The sequence below is a fragment of the Macaca mulatta genome, chromosome 7 (genome assembly GCF_049350105.2).
Source record: "Macaca mulatta isolate MMU2019108-1 chromosome 7, T2T-MMU8v2.0, whole genome shotgun sequence".
Classification (NCBI taxonomy): domain Eukaryota; kingdom Metazoa; phylum Chordata; class Mammalia; order Primates; family Cercopithecidae; genus Macaca; species Macaca mulatta.
This window is the reverse complement of record NC_133412.1, coordinates 4,523,546-4,549,003: the sequence shown is the minus strand read 5'-3', so window position 1 is coordinate 4,549,003 and position 25,458 is coordinate 4,523,546. Positions and strand designations below refer to the sequence as shown.

The following is a 25,458-nucleotide window of genomic DNA, read 5'->3' as shown; positions in this document are numbered from 1 at the left end:
TGGTAATCAGTTTGTTGGCATATAATTGTCCCGTCTCTTATGATCCTTTTATTTCTTGTACTTCTCTGGTATCAGCTGCAATGGGTCCTCTTTCATTTCTGATTTAACTTGAGTCATCTCTTTTTTTCTTAGTCTAGCTAAAGACTTGTTGCTTTTATCATCAAAAAACACAACTCTTAATTTTTTTGATCGAGTTATCTTTTTCCTTAGTCTAGCCAAATAACCTGTCTTTTAAGTTCAGATTCTTTTGTCTGTTTGCTCAATTCTGCTTTTAATGCTCTTTTGCATTTTTCATTCAATTTATTGCATTTTCAGCTTCAGAATTTGTTTTTTACAAAATAATTTCAATCTTGAAATTTCTCATTTTGATTGTTTTCCTGATTTTGTTTAATTGTTTATCTGCATTTTCTTGAAATTCATTGATCTTCCTTAAACAATTACCTTGAATTCTTTGTCAGGCAGTTCATATATCTCCATTTATTTACGGGTGGTTCAGGCGCCTTATTGTGTTCCTTTGACTGGTGTCACATTTCCCTGACTGTTCTTGATCCTTATAGTCATGTGTTGGCACCTGCACATTTGAAGAAGCTGAGACTTGTTCCAGTCTTTGCAGAGTGACGTTATTGGGGAAAGTCCTTCACCAGTCGGCCTGTCCAGAGATCATGCAGCCTGAGTCCACAGGGGCTGGCCTGGCATCCTGGTCTACTAGAGTGAGCCTGAACCTTGGGTCTGCAAGGACCAGTGTGAAGGCTGGGTAGGTGGGTGTTGGCCTAGAATTTGGATCACAAGGGGCTGGCCAAGTACTGGGTCTGAACCCTTGTTCTGCAGGGATGTGAGGCCACAGGGGCTGATCTAGAGGGCAGGGCTACAGGGACCAGCCTAGCACTAGACAGGCTTGGAGTCTAGGGCTATGGGATCCAGCCTGGTGCCGGGGTGGGCCTGTAGGCTTGGTTTGTGGGTATTGGCCTGAAGTCTGGGACCATGGGGGCCCGCCTAGCACTGAGTTTTACTAGGGCAAGCTCAACGTTAGGGTCTAAGTCTGGTGTACACTTCCCCTCCTTCAGGTCGACAGTATCTCTCTCCATGATGGGCTGTCAGGGATTGAGGGAGGTGTGATGCAAGTAATGTAAAACTGTCCTTCTTACCCTTTTCAATGTATCTTTTCTTATTTGTGTGGCACATTCAGGTAATCTCTCATCTGGTTTCTTAGCTCTTATATTTTTGTGTGTGGATAGTTGTTCAAATTGATGGTTCCACAATGAGATGAGTGCTGCAAAATGCCAGTCTGCCATCTTGCTGTTATCGAGACCTCAGGCTTTTCTTAAAACAACTCAACACTTTGGTCGTGCATCCCAACCTTTCCAATCATGGCCATCATCAACAGCATATGAATTCAAATACTCCAATGTTAACATCTTATGCACATGCCACTAGTGATTCTGTTTCATCAGCTCTGCTAATATCCAACCCTAAAATACCATGCATAATCTTCTGGCTATTGGAGAAAAGTCTTGAAATTTCAAGTGTGATAAGGTCTTTAATCTTAACTAGCCACTCAGTGGAATGAGATTCTCCTAATCTGATATGGTTTCTGGTTTCAGGTAGCCAGCCAAGATTCTCAATAACTTTTGATCAACTTCTTCACCCATTCCCCTCAGTAGCTTCCTAAGTTTTCAGTCTTCTCAAAACCTCTAAACAAACCCTTTATTCCACAAAATATTATTAAAAAATATTTCATAAAGTTTCGTGGTCACTAACCTACAGTAAGATACTACCTTACACCCACTAGAATGACTACTATTAAAGTACACACACACACACACAAATATGTGATGGGAAGGATGTCGAAAAACTGGACCCCTTGTACACTAGTGGTAGAAATGCAAAGCTACAATTGCTCTGGAAAAGAGTATGGCAGTTTCTTAAAATTTTAAAAATAAAATTACCATATGACCCAACAATTCCACTTCTGGGTATGTATGCAAAACAATTCAAAGCAGGGTCTCAAAAAGATATTTGTACACTCCTGTTCATAGCAACATTATCTGTAATAGCTAAAACATGGAAGAAACCTGAGTGCTCATCAACAGGTAAATGGATAAGCAAAATGTGGTATATACATACAATAAAACATTATTCAGCCTGAAAAAGGAAGCAAATTTTGAAACACGCTAAACATAGATGAAACGTAAGGACACTGCGAAGTAAAATAAGTCAATCATAAAAGGGCAAAAACTGTATGATTTGCACAAAAACTGTATGATGGTACTTAGAGCAGTCAAAATTAGACACAAAGTAGAATAATGGTTGTCAGAGGCTGTGAAGATAAGGAAATGAGGAATTATTGTTTAAAGGGTACAGAGTTTCAGTTCTGCAAAATAGAGAGTTCTGACGGTGACTGTGCAACAATATTAATATACTTAATACCACTGAGCCAAATACTTAAAAATGGTGAAATGGAAAATTTTACATTATGTGTATTTTACAACAATTTTTTAAAACTTAAATGACAAGTCACATGGCTGAGTCACATAAATTTGAGAAATACATTTTATAGTCATTTCTTGCAGATTCACAACATACACCAGCATTTAAATAGGGTTACAATATTTTCAGTAAGAATATCTTGATTTTTCCAACCTCACCCACAATTACAATTAATATCAAACATCCATCTTAACTTCCTTCCTCTAATTTCATTAGATGGGCATCTTTCCTCTTATTCAAGGTCAATCACTATATCTGCATTTTTCTTTCTTTTATATTACCTGTATGAGAGATACACCTGTATTTTTCATTCCAATCCTTACTACCTTGAAAAACTTTGCTTTGATAATTACTACCTCTATTATCTGAAACATCTTTAGTCTTTACAATAAATTCACTAAAGTCTTACTTACTTCATGTTCTAAATATTTTTTAAATCCAGAAAAATTTATCTTGAATTCCTATTATACCACTGTCATTGTTAAGGTTCTCACTGACTGAACTACCTTACCACCACACGTTTCTCTTCAATCCTTTCTCTGCTGCAAGGTTATTAAAAATACACGTTTGACAAACTTACTACTATCTACCTACTGAGCAATTTCCTTGCTGACTCCCAAATACCTTTCTATCACATCTTACCTTCTTCATTTTCCTACCTCTCAGCTAGCTTATGATCTACAAGTCCTCAACTGCCTATTGCCCCTACTGCCTATGCTGCTTCTGAACTTTGGCTCATACTTCTGCCTAGAATAAGCTGGTCATGCCTCTACCTGCCTGATTCCCAGTCACATTTCAAGACTGAACTAAGCATTTCCTGGCCACTCTTACTTCCCTGCCATCTATACTGGATTCCTACTGCAAGCCTGGGTACTCACTCCAGTACTCCTTTACGTTACTATTGTATTCTGGATACCATTCCACCTCAATGACTGAAATTATTTGCTTCTGCATCTTTCACTCTGAGTATAATATAAATTTCTGTAGGGTGAAAACTAATTATTGTGCATCTCTGTATCTATAACGTAGTACTGATGCCTTAAACATGGTAGCCGTTGAGATTGTTAAACTTAACTCTTTCCTCAATTCCCCTATTTCCTTACAACTGCTACCAGGGAAGCAAAAAGACTAAGAATTCAGGCGTGTGCAATTATCTATCTAGTAGTAGAAATCCAGTAAACTGTTACCAAGGTTTAGAGTTATCTGGTAGGAAGAAAAGTAGGTATGTTCCTATGTCCCAATTTACTGCTAAAGGATTCCTTTAGTTTAACCAGAAATTATTTCCAAATAATGTGACATAATTTAAAGCAGTCTAGGGCAACTCAAAATAAGATATCACAGTCTCAACCAAGTTACACTTACATTCGGCTAGCTTCAATGTCGTCAGACTGAGGTTCTCCTGATCTGTAAAATGCAATTGAGAAACAGTTAGCAAAATATTCCATACTCCAAAAAAAGGTAGACATATTACTTAGGAAGACAAATTTGTAAACAAGATTTCAGCACTAAATAAAACAGTTTTAAAAATACAGACGTAAACATGAAAGAAAGTGGTCAGATCAAGTGGCCATACAACACATTTATTTTAATGGCTGGACTATCAAAAAACTCAATGCATGTTTTTTAAAGGAAACTGTAAACGCTATACATAGATACCAACAGACAAGCCATTATAAGCCATAATTATTCACAAAGTCAAATACATGTAATAAAACACACAACTATAAAACTTCCTATAGCCAAGTATTGGTTATCCACATTAACAAAGGTACTCACTGGTATTCACTTGCAGTATTAACCTTTAGATTAGTGGGTCAGTAAACTACTCCCCAGGCAGACCGACTAAAGCCTAGGCCAGCCATGTAGTTTTGTAAACGAAGTTTTATTGGCATGCAGCCATACTCATTCATTTAGGTATCATCTATGGCTGCTTTCACGCTAAAAGGACAGAGCTGAGAACTCGTGGCAGAAACCACATGGCCCACAAAACCTAAAATATTTATTTTCTGGCCCTTAAGAACAAATGTGCCAACCGCTACCGCTACTCTAGACAATGCAAACTAAAATCCAGTACCCTGGTAAGTTTAAAGACACTTAAATTAGATACAACATCCAAATGATGATTATCTTGGTTCAAAAATGAAATTGTTTCCCTAAAAATACACTTACTGTATGTATTACCTGTCAAAAGTGTATTACCTGAGGTAAAGTTTTGCACTGGATAGCTGTGAATTAACTTCTGTTTTAAATAGTTGCCAGTTACTTTGTTATTTCTAAATATACCACTGCTCTCTTATGTAGAAATATTTAAAATTCTAAGTCACTAAAAAGCCTTTCATTTTCATTTCACGAGACATGAATCAGTATTTCCCTATCTCTACCATGTCGTTAAAAATAAGTTCCTGTTACCCTATTCACTTTTATAAACAGCATCAGCAACAATGAATGATGTAAGGCGAGTCAATATAATACGGATTTCTAACACTTAGAAATTCCCAAACTAGATAAAATATGTTTTTTGAGGTCAAAAGCTAAATTTTCTAATTGGCATTACAAAGTCCTGATTTGTGAACTTCTCACTGACTTTAGGCTTCCAACTTTAAGCAACTCTAACAAGAATCAAAATCAGAGTCTCACACACACACACTCTCTCTCTCACACACACACACACACACACCTGTTTGATAAATGTCTTAGCTTAAAAACAAAACAAACAAAAAAAAAAACTTCACTTCTTTATCAGACTCTCAAAATTACCCTCACTGCAATTCATTCAGATTCCAAGGACAAGAATGGAAAAGAAAAAAAAAAAAGACTCCAGCAGCTCAAATATTTATTTTAGATCTTCTTTGCAATGTATTTAAATTTTCAATTTTGCACAAAATTACGTAAGAACTAAAAACTGGGGCATGCTGGAGGTGGCAGTGACTTGGCAGTGACACAAATGCAAAAATTTCACTCCACCCTCTCCCCCAGGGAGCAAGCAAACCACCTATGTGACACACCTGGTCTCCACCAGCCTGTGGGTAAGTACCCCAAGATTGCTTCCAAACTTGTATCTCCCAGACAGAAGAGCTAAAAATTGATGATAACCCCATGTACCAGCTGACTCATTTTTGAAAGTGCGACCCTCCAGCATCAGATGTCATACTGTAAGGAGGCAGAGCTGGCTTGCAAAACAAAAAATAAACCTGCTGGCACTGAGGGAAGAGAGGCAGATTAGAAGCTTTCAAACACGTAGGCAGCAAAACTTTCAAAATTAACAGGGAAAGAGAAGAGAGGGGAAAAAATGAGGACATGATGATAGGAAAATAAAAATATTACTGCAAAAAGGTAAGACACAAGAAGGAAAACAAATCTAAGTCTTAGAAGTACAATATGTAACTGTTACAAAGTTTTGAGATCCTGCAATGGGATAGAATTTAAATACATTATCAAATGATAACCATATCTGTCTTCCCAATTTCTGTTTCCTAAGCAAGAGAATATGTGAACTTTGGCATCAAAATGTCACCAAACTGTAACATATTAATTACTACTTTTTACATATATTAAAGTAGGCTATTAAAAACCACTGATAAGACAAACTAAGTAAACCAATTCAGTATAGAAGAAGGACAAGGACTGAAAGATTATTACTTTAAAATAAATCTGTCCTGGGTCTATTAAACATAGCAAAGTTGTTCTATTCAAATTGCAAATTGTTTTTTAATCAAGAGAAAAATGAATATATACAGAACTAGCAGACATTTTTCTTGCAGTGAATATTAATAATTTATGTCTGAATAAATTTCTACTCATCCTAATAACAGTATATTTCTAGAATAGTCTAAATAAGTTACCAAAAAAATCCCAAGTTTAGAATTCAAACTCTCAAAACTATGAAATACGCCAGGTGTGGTGGTTCATGTCTGTAATCTCAGCACTTTGGGAGGTCAAGGCATAAGGATCACTTGAGCTCAGGAGTTCAAGATTACCCTGGGCAACATGATGAAACCTCGTCTCTTAGCCGGGTGTGGTGGTGGGCGCCTTTAGTCCCAGCTACTTGGAAGGCTGAGGTGGGAGGGTCACTTGAGCCCAGGAGGTCAAAGCTGCAGTGAGCTGTGATCGTGCCACTGCACTCCAGCATGGGCAACGGAGTGAGACCTTGTCTTGGAAACAAACAAACATAAACTATGAAATATATACCACCTAGTAATAGTTCCCAAGCTTGACTGTGGCTCCTAAAGAGTTTGCTTATTCTTTTACTGCCAAGTTGCTGGAAATAAGAATCCTGTATGTGCTTGTAAATGCAGAACATATAATCTAATTCAAAACATATAACCAAAGGGAAATTTTTGTATTAAACTATTGACTTAGGTTATCCTAAAGTGTGTCAGAATAACAAGTCAGAAAAGAAATTTTAAAACTGAAACAATAACCAAGTAACATTAGATAATAAAAAGTAAATCTTAGAAGAGTCTCAATTTTAGGTCTTGATTTGAATCGCAGAAAATATGATCACAAAACGCCCACTAATCTGAATACTGCAGCATGAGCTAGCAAATTCAAATGGTGGCTCACTTCCAATAACACTGGTGCAGCTTCTCCATCCTGCAAGCCACTCCTTTTACCTCCACTGTAACTCTCTAGGAGAGAAAAGTATACTAGTTTTATTAATGTCATAAAAACTTCTAGAGAAATGTTTAGTTAAAACGTTCACCACATAAAAGGCATACTTTAAAATACATATTAAGAAATTTTTCATGTTTTCTATAAGGTTTATAGTAAAATGTTTAAAACTTTGAAGGTTTTTGAGAAATACTTTCCTGTTCATACAGACAGGTCTTTGATAGTGGCTACTGATATTTTTAATAGAAAAAAGACACTAAAATATTTTAAGGAGATTAAATGAAGCAGGTCAACTCTCAGGCCCACTATTCTTAGCAATATTCCTGCCAACTATACATTGTCTTCATTTCTACAGTATGTATTTCACTTTACAATGACAGCCTTTTAAAGGCTGTAAAATAATTCAAAATTACCTTTTACAAGCTGTGGCCATTCGGTGACATCAGGGTGATCACAGCTTTGAGTCACTGATTAAAAACAGGTTGTCACACCAGTCTAGCTGCTACCTTGATCTGAGCGTAGGCTTAATAACTCTAATAAATTAAACAAACCTTTGGTTAGAACACTTTAATATATAAACCCAATTCATTGTTCAAAAAATAATTTTCAAAGCTTCAAATTAGGTGTCAATGTAAAATTCATCAGAAGAGTAATTATTATAGAAAAGTTTTTAAGGACTATTTTCCAGCATTTTGTTTTTCTTAAATGATCTCTTCATTTGAGAAAATGTAATAATTCCTTGTACTTTTATGTAATTTTACACTTTATGAAGCATTTTGGTCAATAATACCTTGAGTCTTGTAACTTTTGCTTTACCTGATCGAGACAGATAATATAGTAAGAATTTTTTAAAACAAACAAAAAAAAATTAAGCAGCCTCCGAGTGATTAACTGACTTGCCCAAGATTTTGGAACTAGTGTTGAAGGAATGATTAAAACCCAGATATACTGACTTCCTATCAAGGGATGGATTTTTTCGTTTGTTTGTTTTGGCTTAGTTTTGCTATACTGGGTTTCAAGATTTAAGTATACGTAATGAGTAAAGATTCACAACATAGATTGAGATCTTTCAAATATGGCAAGTTTAAGTGGGGACTAATTTACTCAAAAGATTCTTAAGCTGATAGAGAAATCAGTCACCAAGTAGTCAAATGCTTAATGGAATAGTTATATACATACACATAAACACACACACACACATAAACACAAAGTCTAGTCCTACTAACTCTATATTTACGTAGAGTCATTTAACATCAGTCAAAACCCCTTCAGTACTGCATGAAAATATGTTCTACTCTTTCTTGGCCATAAATCTACTAAGATTTAATTTCATGAAAAAGTATGGCAAAAGATGAAAGCATATCCTCCTCCCTCAACCAAGTATCTTTTTAACCCCTTACATGGCCTTAGCTGAACTTTTCTGATTGTCACAGTTCAAATTTAGCAGGCCTCTTTACTCACACTGTAGTTCTGGCAAAGATACCATACATCTGAAATATTCCAGTATCAAATGATCATTTTGTACAACTAGTTCTTTCCCCTCACGATTCCCCTATCCAGGCCAAATCTGAGGTGTCAACTGCAGAAAGGTGAGGAAATTAGGAGGAAGAAACATTTCATAGTTAACATCCTCAAAGCAACAACAGTCAAGCGCAGAAGGTGGTTACCAGTGTGGATTCAGAACCCAATATAAAACAGCAAGGTATCTGCAAATACCAAGGGTTAAAACATGAATGTCTGAGCCCATACCTATGCAGTTATGAATGCAGGGCTTCAAAATCCAGATTAGGTGAGGACTGGCCTGAATATACAAAAATAATTGTAGGGGATTCCAATAAATGGGATTTACAGTATCTGTAAGAAATAACACAATCTCCCAGATATTCCTATCCTAACCATACATTTCCTAATAAGAACCTAGACATTGCTGAGGTCATATGGGAAACACCACCTTCCCTAAAATAAACAATGTGGTCATGATACAGCTTTCCCTTGTGTTCTCAAGAGGCTAATGGTATGTGGAATTAGAAGATTCAAACAAGTCTAACTTTCTATCTTGTAAACACAAAAATAATAAAGTTAAAATACCTTTTAATTGACTAATTGATCTCAATGTAATGAAAGAGCTATATGTATTTTGAAAACTACTGAGTCAAGTCCTCTCTTCCAGTCCCCTCTTTTATGAGATACGGTGCTCAAAAGGCTCCAAGGCCAGGCTGGATTTACGTCTGTTTGGTCACTCACTAGCTGAGAAATCTTGGGCAAGTTACTTAATCTCTCCGAGTCTCAGTTTCCTTAGACGTAGAATTAGGGTAATAGTACCTATTCCAGAGAGCTGTCATGGATGCACAAGCTAACACCTAAATATCTCAGAACAGTGCCTGACATATAATGTGCTCACAAATGGTCGGGTATGGTGGCTAACACCTGTAATCCCAGCACTTTGGGAGGCCGAGGCGGGTGAATCACTTGAGGCCAGGAGTTCGAGACCAGCCTGGCCAACACGGTGAAACCCCATTCCTATTAAAAATACAAAAATTAGTCAGGTGTGGTGGCACGCACCTGTAATCCCAACTACCCGGCAGGCCGAGGCATGAGAATCACTTGAGCCCGGGAGATGGAGGTTGCAGTGAGCCGAGAAGGTGTCACTGCACTCCAGCCTGGGCAACAGAGCAAGACTCTGTCTCAAAAACAACAGCAGCAGCAACAACAACAACAAACGGACAAGCTATTAATACTCATAGCCTAAAATCCAAACCTGCCCTCTCAATCTTTTTATGCGTATTATTTTACCTTCATAGCAATTGTAAATGTTTTCAGCACCCTACCTGGGTCCCTCATACAGTCTTGGAAGTGTAGTTAGTGAGCACCTGACACAATGCTTTAAAAATGGCAGGGGCCCAAATTTGCTGAACATATCTGTCATTATTATGACATTAAGATACACATGCAATACGAATTCCAAAAAATAAAACAAAAACATACCATATTTCGCCAAACTTCTGAGGAGCTGGTGAATTCTAAAATCAGGCTCTTACAGATTTTTAACCTAAAATATAAAACACCTCACTCAATTCTTTTTATATAAACAACTGGATAAACTTTCAAAAAAAAAAAAAAGAGGTACTAAATTTCATCATGAAAGCAAATTTATTTTCTATAATAATTATGAACATCCAAAAACGTATCAAGAAACAAATTACTCTATAGAGGCTGCCAGGATGAGGAAAGCATAGGTAGGCAGCCCTGTGGCCTGAGTGCTTTCAGCAGGCAAAGCCGTATTTCCCATATTCATCCACAAAGCTTACTGCCTTCTATTTCTTTACTCTATCCTCCCTCCAAAAGGGCTAAATACATAGGAAAACTATTTGACTATATCCCCCTAATCCCTTCAAATACCTATAGCAATTTTGTTTTTAATTCTATATGCTAAGCATCGGCTCTGTTAGGTACAAATCTGGGCATCTATCTACCACTTTCTAGAGTAGCAGCCTTGGGTCGACCCTCTGACCCTTGAGTCTCCAATGTCAGGTTATAGTAGTAGAGAAGATGCATTAAAAAAGTATAGTATAATGCCTACCTGGCACAAAACAGGACTTCAATATACTACGATAATTACAATTTATTAAATCAACCACTTAATATATATCAAAACTTAACTCTTAAAAAAAAAAAAAATCCTGACGCTTACAGCAAGCCCCTAAAGTATCGCTGTAAATTCTTAACTTGTTTGTATACAATCAGAACGTTCCTCAATGGAACAGAAATAAAGTCCTTTAATGTACTGCATTACATATAAAGAAACCAAATCTCAAAGATTAAGAAACCTATCCAGTGTCCTAGAGGTTGATTGCAGAAAATGAATACACTGCATATCAACATTTTGAAATAAAATTAACCAACTTTTAAGGTTTTAGAGACTGAGTTTCAAACTTCAGCCTATAACAAAATTACCTGGGGAAATCTAAAAATGCAACTACTTGGGCTCTACCCGCAAAGATTCTCATTCAATGCATGAAGTAGGGGTTCATGAATTATTTTTTTTTATTTTTTTCAGACCCATCCAAGAACACAGAAATGAATTTGCATTTTAACATATACTTCACATGACACACAGATCTCATTTGAAGAAGCCCTCCCTTCCAAATTACGAGTTAGGAACACATAATCATAGAGGAAATACACCAAATCTATAAAAATACAGAATAACAAAAACTGTAAGCATTACAAATATTAGGCACACTCACTTGCCAATTTAACCATAAGAATCCTAATACCAGACATAGTTCTCTTACTTTATCTCTTCAACAGAGGGCTCAGTCTAATAATTTTATAAATAAGTATAGTCTAATAAGACATACCTATGTTGATCTACATCTGTCTCCCTAAAATTTTCATTTTATTCATTTCTATTTCTCCTTCACCTCCTTCTAAAGCTGTTTCAAAACTTAATTTCACAAACTGTTTTTTTTTTCTATCACTTTTTATCATAACATCCAACACTTCTGTTCTCCTTTGCACCATGTTTATGGTGTCTTATATTTATGGATAATGCTACTTATTAAAACTGTCTACGTTTCATCCGTTTACACATTTCACAACTAAAGGACTACTCCAACAATTTTCCTAAGTCTTCCTGCTTTAGGCTCTCCTCATTTCAGTCCATTCTGCAGTTAAGACTTAAAAAGTTTTAAATACTGCTTTCAAATAATACTTGCAACATAATTCCCTCAACTCCATTAGCTCCTCGGAGTACCATTTTTTTATCCTCTTTCCTTTCACTGCCAAAAAGACGTGAAAACCACTAGCTCAGCTGCTGTTTTCCTACCTACTGAAATTTTTCTTACAAAAGTTTCCATCATTTCTGTATATTCTCCCAGTGCTTTGGCCCCTTAATTCTACTTAATTTTTGTAGCTTTTAAGACTGCTAATGACTCCTCATCTCCTCTGGCTTCCCTCATGTAGTATCCACTCATTTCCTTCCATCCCTCTAAAGGCAACAAGGTCGTCTGCTAGTTCATCTTCCTACCTCTCATACATGGCCTCTCTCCAAGTTTCGGTCAATAGCCATTTTTCTTAACCTAAACCAATTTTCTGCGCAATGTCATCCATTCCCACAGCACCTCTATGCTTACGAACCCCTAACTCTGTATCTTTAAGCCCTTATCTCTGGCATGGTATGCCTGTAACTACATATTACCAACGGTACACATCCATATGGATGTCTAATTAGCATCTACATTCAACGTATCTAAAATCAAACTCAAATTATTTTCCCAAAGAACTCACTCTGCCTAATCTCACTGTCCTAGTTATGAATTGAAAAATTTGGTGCCATTCATTACTTTCTCCCCCTCATTTTTATTTGCCCTGACCACTGTGTAGGTTGATACTCATTCAGCCTTCAAATTCTTCATAATCATTAATTCGAAAATTGTCTACTAGATTTTGAGTGCCTACTAGGTGGATGAAGATGCAGTGGTAGAAAAATGAGACATAATTTCTTGTCCTCATGTGGTGAAGGAAATGGGCACAAATAAAAACCACAATGAATTATGTAATTGCAATGCACAGTTAAGGGTTGTGATGGAGAAATACAAGGGGTAAGTTGTGTATTATAATAAAAAGTCCTTAGTCTGAAGAAAAGGAAAACCATTCTTTATGAGGGACAAGCAACATTTATAAGACACACTAAGAAAAATCCTGTGAGGTAATGATGGTAGCACTATCAGTCCAGCTGCTCAAATTGGAAGATTCTCAGTCATATTCTAAAGAGTCTCTCTCTTTCCCAGTATATCCAATTGTTTACCAATTACTACTAATTCACCCTTAGAAATTCCCCTACATTTCTACATTCCCACACTATTCCCCGGTCTTTTTTGATGGCTTTTAGTTGCTTCCAGAATAAAGCCAAAGCTCCCAATCATGTCAGATGAGACTCTACACAATTTGGTCAAAACCTGCCAGTGCAGCCTCTTCTTCCAGACTAGACCAGACTTCAAGAGAATATGTGTATCATTTGCTTTTATACTTCCAGTGCTTGTAAATGTTCATAGAATAAGCATCTTACAAAAGACAAATTTTTTCTCTTTGGGGACTTGTTTTCAGTCCTTTAAATGCAATGCAGGTTAAGATTTAAACTCTAATTTGTCTAATTCTAAAGACCACGTTCATCATTCCCTTGTACCTGCCTTCTAATTTATACTCAAACCCTATACATTTCCTTAAAAATATATCTTACTCCTTTTTTCCCCAAACTTACCAATACTGTCCTACTGGTTTCCCTTTTGCCTTTATCCTCAATTTTCCCACTAGCATTATCTTCCTAAAAACTCAAAGTTATACATATCATTCTATATTCAAAAGCTTTAACACTTTCTCATGCCAACCGAATAAATTTCTAACTCCTTCACATTTTATATGAGGCCCCTGCCTGACCCCAGCCATCCCAGCACTACTGCCCACTACATGACATCATCACCAGGTACCAGATCTAGCCCCATCATTTGACCACTGGCTATAATACACTGGATATCTGTGTTTCTGACTTCAATGTGTTCGCTTCTGAGGAGACTTCACTCAGAAATGGTTCTCTATCCATTACTAACCTCTATCCCCCACCCACCTATCATGCCATGTTAAAAACTGCCCTCATTCTAAACACTGTATCTCACAGGGTTGTCTAAACTCTTATACATAATCACCGTCTCCTTCATGTCTTATTATACATTCTTAATACCATAAAATAATTAATGTCTCCTTATATTTATTATGTTATACCTTACATTACAGCTATCTGTATACATTTGTCAGTGCCTCTAGTTGTAAGCTGATTGATGTAGGGATCATCTCTTCCATATTTTAATTTTCATAATAATGGTGACTATGTTTTCTTGACACCATACCTCCCCTCTACAAGGAAAAAAAAAAAAAAAGGAATCAGGACCCATGGCCTTTGAGCTAGTTCCAAACGTGACTCATAGATGAACAAAGGTATCATTTCTTCCCAAAGCAACACAAATATAAGTAAATGCCAATTTAAGAAACATTTTATTTCAAGGACTAAATATGTAAGAATAACCAAAACAACTGTTTCTAATAATGTCCCTTTCTCTACCAGACATTAAAACATATTAACTTAAATGGTATAATTAAAATTAGCACAACACCTTCAAAAATGGAGTATACACTAAATATATGCATACCCTCTGACTTAAAAATTTCCCTCTTAAGTATACATCAAAAAAATTAAGTACACATATTCACGAGAAGACAATCACTGAAATGTTTAGAGCAGCAGCAAGATTCTTAACAATTCCAAACCAAAAATGATTAAATGTCCATCAACAGCAGATTAAACTGTGGCATATTCTTAAAATGGAATACTATACAGCGACTATCATAAACAATTACTACAACCAACAGTGTGGATAAATCTCACAAACACATTAAAAGCAATCAGACACAAGTAAGTGTGCTTGATTCTAGTTAAAGGACGAAAACAGGCAAATCTAATCTATGCTATGAGAAGTCAGGACAGCGGTTACACATGGAAGAAAACGGAGGGTGACAGAGCACAAGCGAGCACACAGGAGCGAGCACACAGGAGCGAGCACACAGGAGCTGCCGATGTTGCTTCTTGATCTGAACGCTAGCTAAATACGTGTGCTCAGTGTGCGAAAGTGCAGCAAGCTATACATTTGGAAGTGCACTCTTCTGTATATTTAAAAGATTTTAAAAAAAAATCTGATATGGTATTAGCATTAGACAAAGAGGTAAACACAACAGAAAGCTAATTTCAGAGAAAGATCCAAAAGTATCTGACAGTTGCTCCTTCTCAAACAAGAATTTTCAGACCTTGGATAACAGGCAGCACAGGACTGTAATACATGAAAGGACAAAAACAAAGGAGGTGAGCCATCCACTGCTTGGATGCCTGCCTGGAGGTAATTTCCAACCTGCAGTCAATGGAGGGGAACCCAACGAGAAGACAGCAGTTTCAGTGAGGTCAGAATCAAGAGATCAGAGCTGAGGAAGCCGAAGTGGGTAAAATGTATGACAAGTGCCAGACAAGAGGGGTGCTTGTCTGAGAAGGCAGAGAAATGGCTTCAGAAATCTGTCATGTGAGAGTCTACTGCTGAGTACTAACTGTACACGATTAAGGTAAGTGGAAGCTAGGGAAAGAGGGGCAGTGAGCTGAAATATTCCCAGTGCTTATAAAGGACCGGGAGACTCCTAAAATTCCCTCTAACCTGAGCGAAGAGAACACGGTGACACTGGGAGCCTTCTCTAGACAAACTCCAATGTAGCCCTGAAGGAATAAAACTGACCAGCAAGTTATTTAGCTGGCTACAAAACAAAACACTCTAAAAGAAAACAAAATCTAGTCACCCAACAACAAAATATTACAATGTCCAGCATCCAATCTTATAAAATCATTAAATATGTAAAAATAAAAATAAAAATAAACTAGGAAAATACCACCCATAATCAAGAGAAAAAACCAACAAATTCAGAGTGAAAAAAATCATGAAATCAATAGGTAACCTGATTTTCAGTTATTACAAATATGTTCAAGATTTCAAAAAAATACATGAAGATGAAAATGAATCAAATGGAATTTCTTGAAATATAAAGCAAAATATCTGAAATTATTTAACAAGGCAGGAGAAAAAACAGCAAAATAGAAGACAAAGCAAACTGAAGCACAGGCAAATAAAAAAACTGAAAAATAATGAATATGACGTTAATGACCTGTGGATAATACCAAACAGTCTAACACATGTGTAAGTGGAGTCCCAGAAAACGAGGAAATGATGAAAGAAGAGGAGAGGTGGTAAAAAATACATATATATATATGTAGAAGAAACAATATATATATATATAGAAGAAACAATGGCAACAATCTTCCAAATTTAAGGAAAACCATAAATATACAGATTAAAAAAAAACACAACTCTTAGCATGGTCATCATCAGAAACAAAAAGGGACAAGAAAAAATCTTAAGAGCAGCCAGGGAAAGAAGACTTAGTATCAGGAAGAAAAGATAATTAGCATTATGCATCACTTAACAGCACGGATACATTCTGAGAAATGTATCATTAGGTGGCATCATTAGGTGATTCTGTCATTGTGCAAACATCACAGAATGTACTTACACAAATCTCGATTAGATGGTATAGCTTACTACAGAACTAGGATATATGGTATAGCCTGGGTGCTCCTAGGTTATAAACCTGTACAGCATGTTACTGTACTGATACTGTAAGCAACTATAACACAGTGTAAGTATGTATCTAAACCTAGAAAAGGTACAGTGAAAATATGGTGGTATAATCTTAAATGACTATTGTCAACTATGATCTCTTGTTGACTGAAATGTCATTATGTGGCACATGACTGTATAATCAGACTTCTCATCAAAAACAAACGCTGAAAGAAAAACACATCAACTATTTAACCAAGAGAAAAGAAACATATATGTCCACACAGAGACTGTTTTCACACAAATGTTCATTGTACCTTTATTTATAATAGCTAGGAACTGAAAACAGCCCAGGTGTCCCTTAATAGATGAAGTCACAAACCACTGAAACATTCAACAGTATGGATGAATCTCAAAAACATTATGCTGAGCAAAAAGAAACTTTTTACAACACATAAGTATTGTATGACTCTGCTTACATAAAGTTCTAAGCAAGTTAAACTAAGATGAAACAATCTGAACAATGTTAGGTTCTACGGGTGGTGTGGGGGGAAGGAATAACTGGAAAGAGGTGCAGGTTCTGTACCCTGATAGAACTTTCTGGCAAAGGTGTATGCATTTGTCACAGCTCATGAAATGGTGTATGTGGTCAACTGTATTTTCCAAAGATGGTCACAACAGAAGCCATTCTACATGCTCTTAACAATGTAACACTGTTATCTTTTCATCAGGTGGTGGAGTCTATGGCCCTTCTCTTTGAATCTGAGCGAAATTAGTGACTCTTTCAATCCAAAGACTACAGTCGTACCTCAACTATCTACAGAGGACTGGTTCCAGGACTCCCATGGATCCCAAAATCCAAGAATGCTTCGAATCCCTTATATAAAATGGCATAGTATTTGCATATGACCTACATGCATCTTCAAATATGTTAAACCATCTCTAGATTACTTATAATACCAAATACAATGTAAATGCCATGTAAACAGTTGTTACAATGTATTGCCAAAGACAAGCTCTCCTTGCCAATCCCTGACCAAATGAGAGATTCATGAGCAAAATAAATAGTTGCTGATATGTAAGGCACTAAGTTTGGGGCAATGTATTACACAGCAATAAATAACTGGAACAGCATAGTAAATTGTAGTTAAAAACACTAAACTACTAAGTTTTAGTTAATATACATGCTGAAGTTAAGGGTGTGGTATACTAACATCTGCAACTTACTTTGAAAAGCATAAAAAAAGACAGTTGAAGAGAGGATGGATAGATGGACAACATAGAAGACAAAAACAAATATAACAAAATGTTAGTTGTGAAATTATATTCTACAATTATTTTAAAGTCTCTGTGGCTTGAAAAATTGTACAATAAAATGTTGAAGAGTGAAATAAAGACATTTCCATACAAATAAAAGCTGAAAGATTTTGTAGCCAGTAGACCTACACTTTAGAAATGTTTAAGAAATTTTTTCAAGTAGAAGGAAAATAACACCAAGAAACTTGGATCTACAAAAAGAAATCTCCACAAAGGAAAAGAAATAAAAATGGTAAATAAGAGGGTAAATAGAAAGGAATGTTATTCTTAGTTTTTAAGGTTCTTTGTAAGACAACTGGCTTTTGAAAGAAATAGTTTCAAATGCTACTGTGGAATCTATAACACATATAGAAGTAAAATGTTAAGCTCACAATACCAAAACGAATGAGGGAGAGTAAATGGATGTATACTATTCTAAAGTTCTTACATTATACATTAAGAGGAATAATATTTCTGAAGGCAGACTGCGGTAAGTTAAAGGTGCATATTGTTAATCCTAGAAGTGTCACTGGGGGAAAAAACAGAGGGACAAGCTAATAATGGAGACAAAACAAAATTCCAAAAATGCTCCATTAAACGAAAAGAAGGCAGAAAAGGAAGAAAAGATGAGACAAATAGAAAACAAACAGTGTCTTAAACACAATACAGCCAACTGCAATAAATGTAAACGGACTTAAACAAATTAAAAAGCAAAGATCGTAAAAAATCAATCTGTAAGCAAGATGCAACTATACGCTATCTAAAAGAAAGACATTAAATGACCAATAAGTTGAAAATAAAAACACAGCAAAATGATACAATGTGCAAAAATTAATCATAAGAAAGGAATGGATACACTAATACCAAAGTAGACTTTAGATAGGGAACATTACCGGCGATAAACAGAGACATTTCATAATGATAAAGACATCAATTAATCAAGGAGACCTAACAGTCCTAAATGTGAACACACCTAATGACACAGCTTTCAAGATTTTGCTTCAAAGCATATGAAGCAAAAATGAACAGAACAGAAGGAAGATAAACTCAAAATTACAGTTGAAGATTTCAACATTCCTCTCTTGATAATTAGTAAGTGGACAGAAAATTAGTAAAGATAAAGAAGAAATACATGTATCTATCTGACAAAGAACACACGTTCTGAAAAGAATGTGAAAATATTTGAACAGACACACAAAGAAGAAAACTTCTCAATGGCAGTCATGAAGAAAATGTAAATTAAAACCATGACTTTTTACACCCATTAGAATGGCAATTATTTTAAATAAAAAAACAGAAACTACCGGCCAGGTGGTGGCTCATGCCTGTAATCCCAGCACTTTGGGAGGCCGAGGCGGGTGCATTTGAGGTCAGGAGATCGAGACCATCCTGGCTAACATGGTGAAACCTCGTCTCTATTACAAAAATACAAAAAAATTAGCCAGGCATGGCAGTGGGCGCCTGTAGTCCCAGCTACTTGGGAGGCTGAGGCAGGAGAATGGCATGAAGCCAGGAGGCGGAGCTTGCAGTGAGCTGAGATCGCGCTGCTGCACTCCAGCCTGGCAGACACAGAGAGGCTACGTCTCAAAAAAAAAAAAAAAAAAAAAAAAAGCAGAAACTACCAAGTGTTAGAAAAGAGGTAGAGGATGTAGAGAAACTGGAACCCTTATTCACTGCTGGTGGGAATGTAAAATGGTGCAGTCACTGTGGAAAGCAGTACGGCAGTCTCTAAAAAAACTACACATACAATTACCATATGGCCCAGCAATTCCACTCCTAAGTACATAACCAAAAGAATTAAAAGAAGGGACTCAAACAGGTATTTATATACCAATGTTCATAGCAGCATCATTCGCATAGTTAAAAGGTACAAACAGCCCAAATGTCCACTGACAAATAAATAAAAAAAAAAAAAAAGTGATATATGCATACAATGAAATATTGCTCAACCTTAAAGAATCAAATTTGGATACATGCTACAATATGAATGAACTTTCAGGACTGATATCGTTTGAATATTTGTCCTGTACAGATCTCATGCTAAAAATACAATCCCCAATGTTGGGGGTGGGGTCTGGTGGGAGGCAACTGGGTCACAGGCGCAACCCCTCATAGCTTGGTGCTGTTCTTGGGATAGAGAGTGAGTTCTCATGAGATGTGGTTGTTCAAAAAGGGTGTGCCACTTCCCCACCCTCTCTCTCTTGCTCCTGCTCTCGCCATATGACATGGCTGCTCCTCCTCTGCCTTCCACCATGAGTGAACGCACCATGAGGGCTCCCCAGAAGCTGAGCAGATGATGGTGCCATGCTTGTACAGCCTGCAGCACCAGGAGCCAAATAAACTTCTTTTCTTTTTAAATTACCCAGTCTCAGATATTCCTTTAAGGCAACACAAGAATGGCCTAACACAAGGACATTATTACTATGAAATGAAATGTGCCAGACACAAAAGGACAAAAATCGTATGATTCTACTTATATGAAGTACCTGGAGGAGTCAAATTCACATAAAAAGTAGAATAGTGATTACAGGTGGATGGCGAGAGTAGGCAATGAAGAGTTACTGTTTAATGGATAGAGTTTCAGACTGAGAGGATGAAAAAGTTTCAGAGATGGACAGTGGTGGTGGTTGCACAATAATGTGAATGTACTTTATGTCACTGAACTATACACTTAAAAACAGTTAAAATGGTAAATTTGGTATGTGTATTTTACTACCATTAAAAAAAACCAAAACACTGCAATGGGATACCACTACAAACCTCTCAGAATGTGTGCAATTAAAGACTGAGAACATCAAATGCTGACATTTGGAGAATTGGAACTCTCATACACTGCTGATGGGAATGTAAAGTAGTATAATCATCCGGAAAATAGTTTGGCAGTTCCTTATACATTTAAACATAAACTTCCCATGTGACCCAGTAATTCCAATTTAAGGTATTTACCCTAGAAAAATGAAAACATATGTTCACACAAAGACATGCACACAAAACAATACCTTTATTCACAACAGCCTAAACTGAAAACAATCTAAATGTTCACCAGAATATGAATGAACTGTGGTACACTCATATTGTATTTAAAAATACAAAACAAACAAACAAAAAATCTGTGATAAACACAAATTGGATGAATCTCAAAAACATGCCAAGTGAAAGAAACCAGACATGGAAGAGTATATGTTACTTGATTCCGTGGATATGCAATTCTAGAGCAGGCAAAACTAATAAACAGATCAGTGGCTGCCTGGAGCCAAGAGAGAGAAATGACTACAGACAGGAAGGAACTTTTTGGAGGTAATTCAATTGTTCTAAAGCTTGACTGTAGTAGCAGTGATAGTGTATATATTTATCAAAATCAATAAAACTGTACAGTTAAAATGGGTGCATTTCATTGTGTATCAATTATACCTCAATAAACTTGATGTTTTTCAAAGTTTATGAGAACCTAATACAGAAGAAGGTGGCATCTTCAGTGGAGACACGATGCCTTACAAGACAGTCAGCTACCCGAGTGGAAGAAAATAAAAGGTAGACATAATTCCCAAACCATGTGACAAATGCAATCCGGATCTAAACCATATCATACCATATCCAAAATTATGCTGAATGTTCAGATCTAACTTTATAAATTAAAGTCAATAAAATCATAAAAGTACCAGAAGAAAATACAAGAGATTGGCCAGGTATAGTAGCTCATGCTTGTAATCCCAGCACTTTGGGAGGCTGATGTGGGAGGACAGCTTGAGGCCAGCAGTTCAAGACCAGTCTGGGCAACACAGTGAGATACGTTTTCTACAAAAAAACAAACAAACCAACCAAAAAAACCCGACTAGCTATAGTGGCACAGGCCTGTAATCTTACCTACTGGGGAAGCTAAGGCAGGAGGATCACTTGAGCCCAGGAGTTTGAGGTTGCAGGGAGCTATGGTTGCTCCAGCCTGGGTGACAGAGTGACATCCTATCTCTAAAAAGTTTTTGTAATATATATACGAGATCATATTTATATCATCTTTGTTAGCATGCTGAAACTCAGAAGCTATAAAAGATGGACAGATCTGCCTACATAAAAACTTTAAAATTTCACATGACTAGATACTATAAAATTAAAGTAATAAGATAATATTTGCAAAATATAACAAAGAATTAAATGATAAATAAAGAATGCTTACAAATTTAAAAAAGAAACAACACAATAGAAATGGACCAAAAAACCAGACAATTGCCCAGGCTATTTATAAAGATTTAAACAGATTTTATATATACATAAATCAAAACAAGGTAAATGAGCAGTCCCTAATATATTTTAAGGAATGAAACTTGCTAAAATTATTTTTTAAAAGGTAATTGGCAGAATCTATCAAATTTTTAGATTGACACGGTCTAAAATATCTTATTTGTAGAAATCTACCTTACAGAAAAAATAACAGGTATCATCATTTGCAAAAGCAAATATTGAAAACAACCTAATTTCCACAACAGGCAAAGGGTTTCATAACCTATCATGAACTCTCAAGAGTTAATTCCTAGTTCAGTTCTAAAGATTGAGAGAATACATCAGCTTTAGAGTATTCCATCTCAGGTTTCTCAAGGACAATTTTTCATTAAGGCCTAATTTATTACATTTTAAAACATGCTTTTCCTTCCTATCTTTTTTGTTTTTCTTCTTTTCCCCCCCACAACCTTATATGGTAAAATTACCTGTAGTTAAGTGGGCATGTGACAAGATGCACAGATTTAATGCAATCATTTATAAGAATTATTCAACTCCATTCTCTCAGCTGCTCTGGTCAAAAAACTTTGGCATTATCTTTTACTTCTCCCTTTATTTCCCACTTTCATCTGGTCTACTACCAAATCCTATGGACTCTATTTCGACATATATCAAGAATTCAACCACTTCTCACCACCCTCACTTTGACCACTCTGTCCGTTTCAGTCACCTCTTAATCTGTACTCTACCAATTGGTCTGTTTCTGCCCTTGTCCCCCTTTTCAGTCTACACTCAACACAGCAACGAGAGTGATCTTGCTAAACCTAAGTCATACTTTTTCACTACTCTGCTCAAAGACTTCCAAGAGCTTCCCATCTCCTTCAATGGTAAAAATCAAACACCTTATTATGATCAAAATATCTGTACCCTCCATTATCTGTCTCTTTATTTCCCATCATTTACTTTTCTAAAGCTACAATGGCCATACCTCGAGTTCTTCAAACACATCAGGCACTCTCACTTTGGGGTTTCCCTATTCACTACACCCTTTGGCTGAAATGCTCTTCCCCCAAATATCCACATGGCTAGCTCTCTCATCTCCTTCAGTTCTTCACCCAAGTTACCATTTCAGTGAAGTTTTCTCTACCTACCCTATCTAAAATTTCCCATTACCCTTTCACCTACAAACACTTCCCTTATTTGTTTTTTCTCCTTAGCACTATGTAACATATATTTTACCTATCTTTATGATCTCTCTTTTTAGTATTAAAGTGCCATGAAAGCAAAGGATTGAGTGGGTTTTATACACTGCTGTCTCCACCAGCTCCTAGAAAAAAATGCCCACTACACAGTAGGAATTCAAGAAATGTTTACTAAGTCAACCAGATGGATGTGTATGCAGCCAACCATTTGAAAGATTCTTATAACATAGTTAAGAGAAAAAAATAAGTTACATGAAATACAAGTTTTAGTACACAAAAATCTGTACACAAGGAATTAACATGAAATTTTTTAAAAATACAATTTGCAATACCATCAAAACATAAAATTCTTAGAAATAAATTTTTAAAGTAATAAAAGTAGTACAAGACCTGTATACTGAAAACTACAAAACATGAAAGAAATTAAAGAACACCTTAATAAATGGAAAGATGTCCCATGCTCATGAATGAGAAGACAGTATTAAGGTAGCAAAACTTCCCAAATAGACCTACAGATTCAACACAAATCCAGGTCCTATCAAAATCCCAGTTTCATTTCTTGCAAGCTAACACTAAAATTCCATGGAAATTTGAGAAACCCAGAGACCCAAAACAATTTTGAAAAAGAGTAAGTTAGAATACCCACATTTCCTGATTTCAAGACTTACTACAAAGCTACAGTAATCAAGAGTGTGTGTTACCAAAAAAACAGACATACATATCAATGGACTATATAACTCAGAGTCCAGAAATAAATTATTAGATTTTGTCAATTAAATTTTCACAATGACGCCAAGATAATTCAGTGGGGAAAGAATACTTTTCAACAAATGGTGCTGGGACAACTGAATTGCCACTTGTAAAAGAATACAATTGGATCTCCCCCTCACACCTTACGTAAAAGTTAACTCAGAACAGATACTAGGCCTAAATATAAGAGATACAACTGTAAAACTCTTAGACGAGAACAGGTATAAATCTTTACGATCTTGGATTAGGCAATGGTTTCTTAGATACCACCACCAAAAGAACAAGCAACAAAAGAAAAAAAAAACTGACTTCACCAAAATTAGAAACTGTGTGCTTCAAAGGAAAATGAAAAGACAATCCATAAAATGGGGGAAATTATTTGAAAATCACATATCTGATGAGGGACTTGTACCCAGAATATATTTCAAAAACTCGTACAAGCCAACAATAACAAAAATTTAAAATGGCAAAAGAAATAGTTCTCCGAAGATGGCCAATCAGCATATGAAATGACGTTCATCACCGTAAGTTGTCAAGGAAATGGACATCAGAGCCACAAAGATCCTTCACACACACAAGAATGGCTGAAATAAAAAGGACAGCTGTGTTAAAAGGAAGTAGAGAAATCAGAACCCTCATACACTGCTGGTGCAATTGCAAAATTAGGGCAGCCACTTTGGAAAAGAGTTTGGCAATTCCTCAACATGTTAAACACGGAGTTACCCTAGGAACCCAGCAGTTTCACTCCTAGATATATAGCCAAGAGAACTGAATATATATGTTCACATAAAATCTTGCAGATAAACGTTCTTTGCAACAGTATTCATGTCACAACATGAATATACCTTGAAAATACCATAGTAAATAAAAGAACCTGTACACAAAAGGACACATAGTGTATGATTCCCATTTATATGAAATGTCCAGAATAAATAAATTCATAGAGACAAAGCAGATTAGTTGTTGCCAGGGGCCAGGAAAGGGAAGAATGGGGAATGGCTGCTAACAGGTTAGGATTTCTTTTGGGGATGATGAAAATGTTCTAAAATTCCATAGTGGTGATGGCCGCACAACTGTGAATATACTAAAAACTTTAAAAGGGTGAATTTTATAGTATGTGAATTATCTCAATAAAGCTATTAATAGTTTTGAAAGTTAGAGAATATGTTTGGTATGATTTTTTTTTAAACACCGCCTCCCCAAAAGGAAAAAAGCTGTATGTATATCAGTACCTTTACAGCTATCTTACATTTTATATTTGATTGGTAATTTCCTTCCAAGCATTTCTTTCCCCCTACATTTAAACACATTTAACAACTGTTAAGTTTTAGAACTGGCTATGAAGGGAAGAGAAACATTTCATTTCTTCTTATACTTAAAAAAAAATAGCTTTTTATTTTTCTTTTCTATATTTCCTCATCCTCAAAAATAGATTCTACACACCAATATTTGAGGGATGGTGGGGCAACTACCACAAAATACAAGAGGCTGTCTTTTGGAAATGTAAAAATGTTAGAATTCCTAGGAACTTGTCTTGATTTATGGGACTAACCTAATATTTAAAACTGAGCCCATGCTGGTAAATCTGGGCTATACAGTCATACATACATAGAACTGTGGTATCACAACACATCCACTGTGCACTGGAAGAGTACTATAATCTCCTTCTAATGTGCACCTTGGCTCTCCCCTCC

General features: G+C 36.1%; 1 protein-coding gene and 1 long non-coding RNA gene across 29 annotated transcripts in view; one reads left to right on the top strand and one right to left on the bottom strand.

The window, feature by feature from the left end:
• The window catches only part of LOC114679324 (uncharacterized), a 139,619-nt gene extending 121,899 nt beyond the window's left edge, over positions 1 to 17,720 (top strand). The window contains exon 7 of the long non-coding RNA XR_013395450.1: positions 17,036 to 17,720. This is a non-coding gene — a long non-coding RNA (uncharacterized LOC114679324). The remainder of the gene's footprint in view (positions 1 to 17,035) is intronic.
• The window catches only part of UBE3A (ubiquitin protein ligase E3A), a 102,695-nt gene that overhangs the window by 65,415 nt on the left and 11,822 nt on the right, over positions 1 to 25,458 (bottom strand). For 7 of the 28 annotated variants that reach the window (XR_013395173.1, XR_013395174.1, XR_013395177.1 and 4 more), the window contains exons 2-5: positions 10,084 to 10,147; positions 7,512 to 7,631; positions 5,493 to 5,687; positions 3,850 to 3,891 (exon numbers count right to left, since the gene is read on the bottom strand). Coding sequence is in view for 22 of the 28 variants with exons in the window: in XM_015141695.3 (XP_014997181.1) it covers positions 3,850 to 3,891; positions 5,493 to 5,626 (176 nt within the window). In the remaining 6 variants the exon portion in view is untranslated. 28 annotated transcript variants of the gene reach the window in all.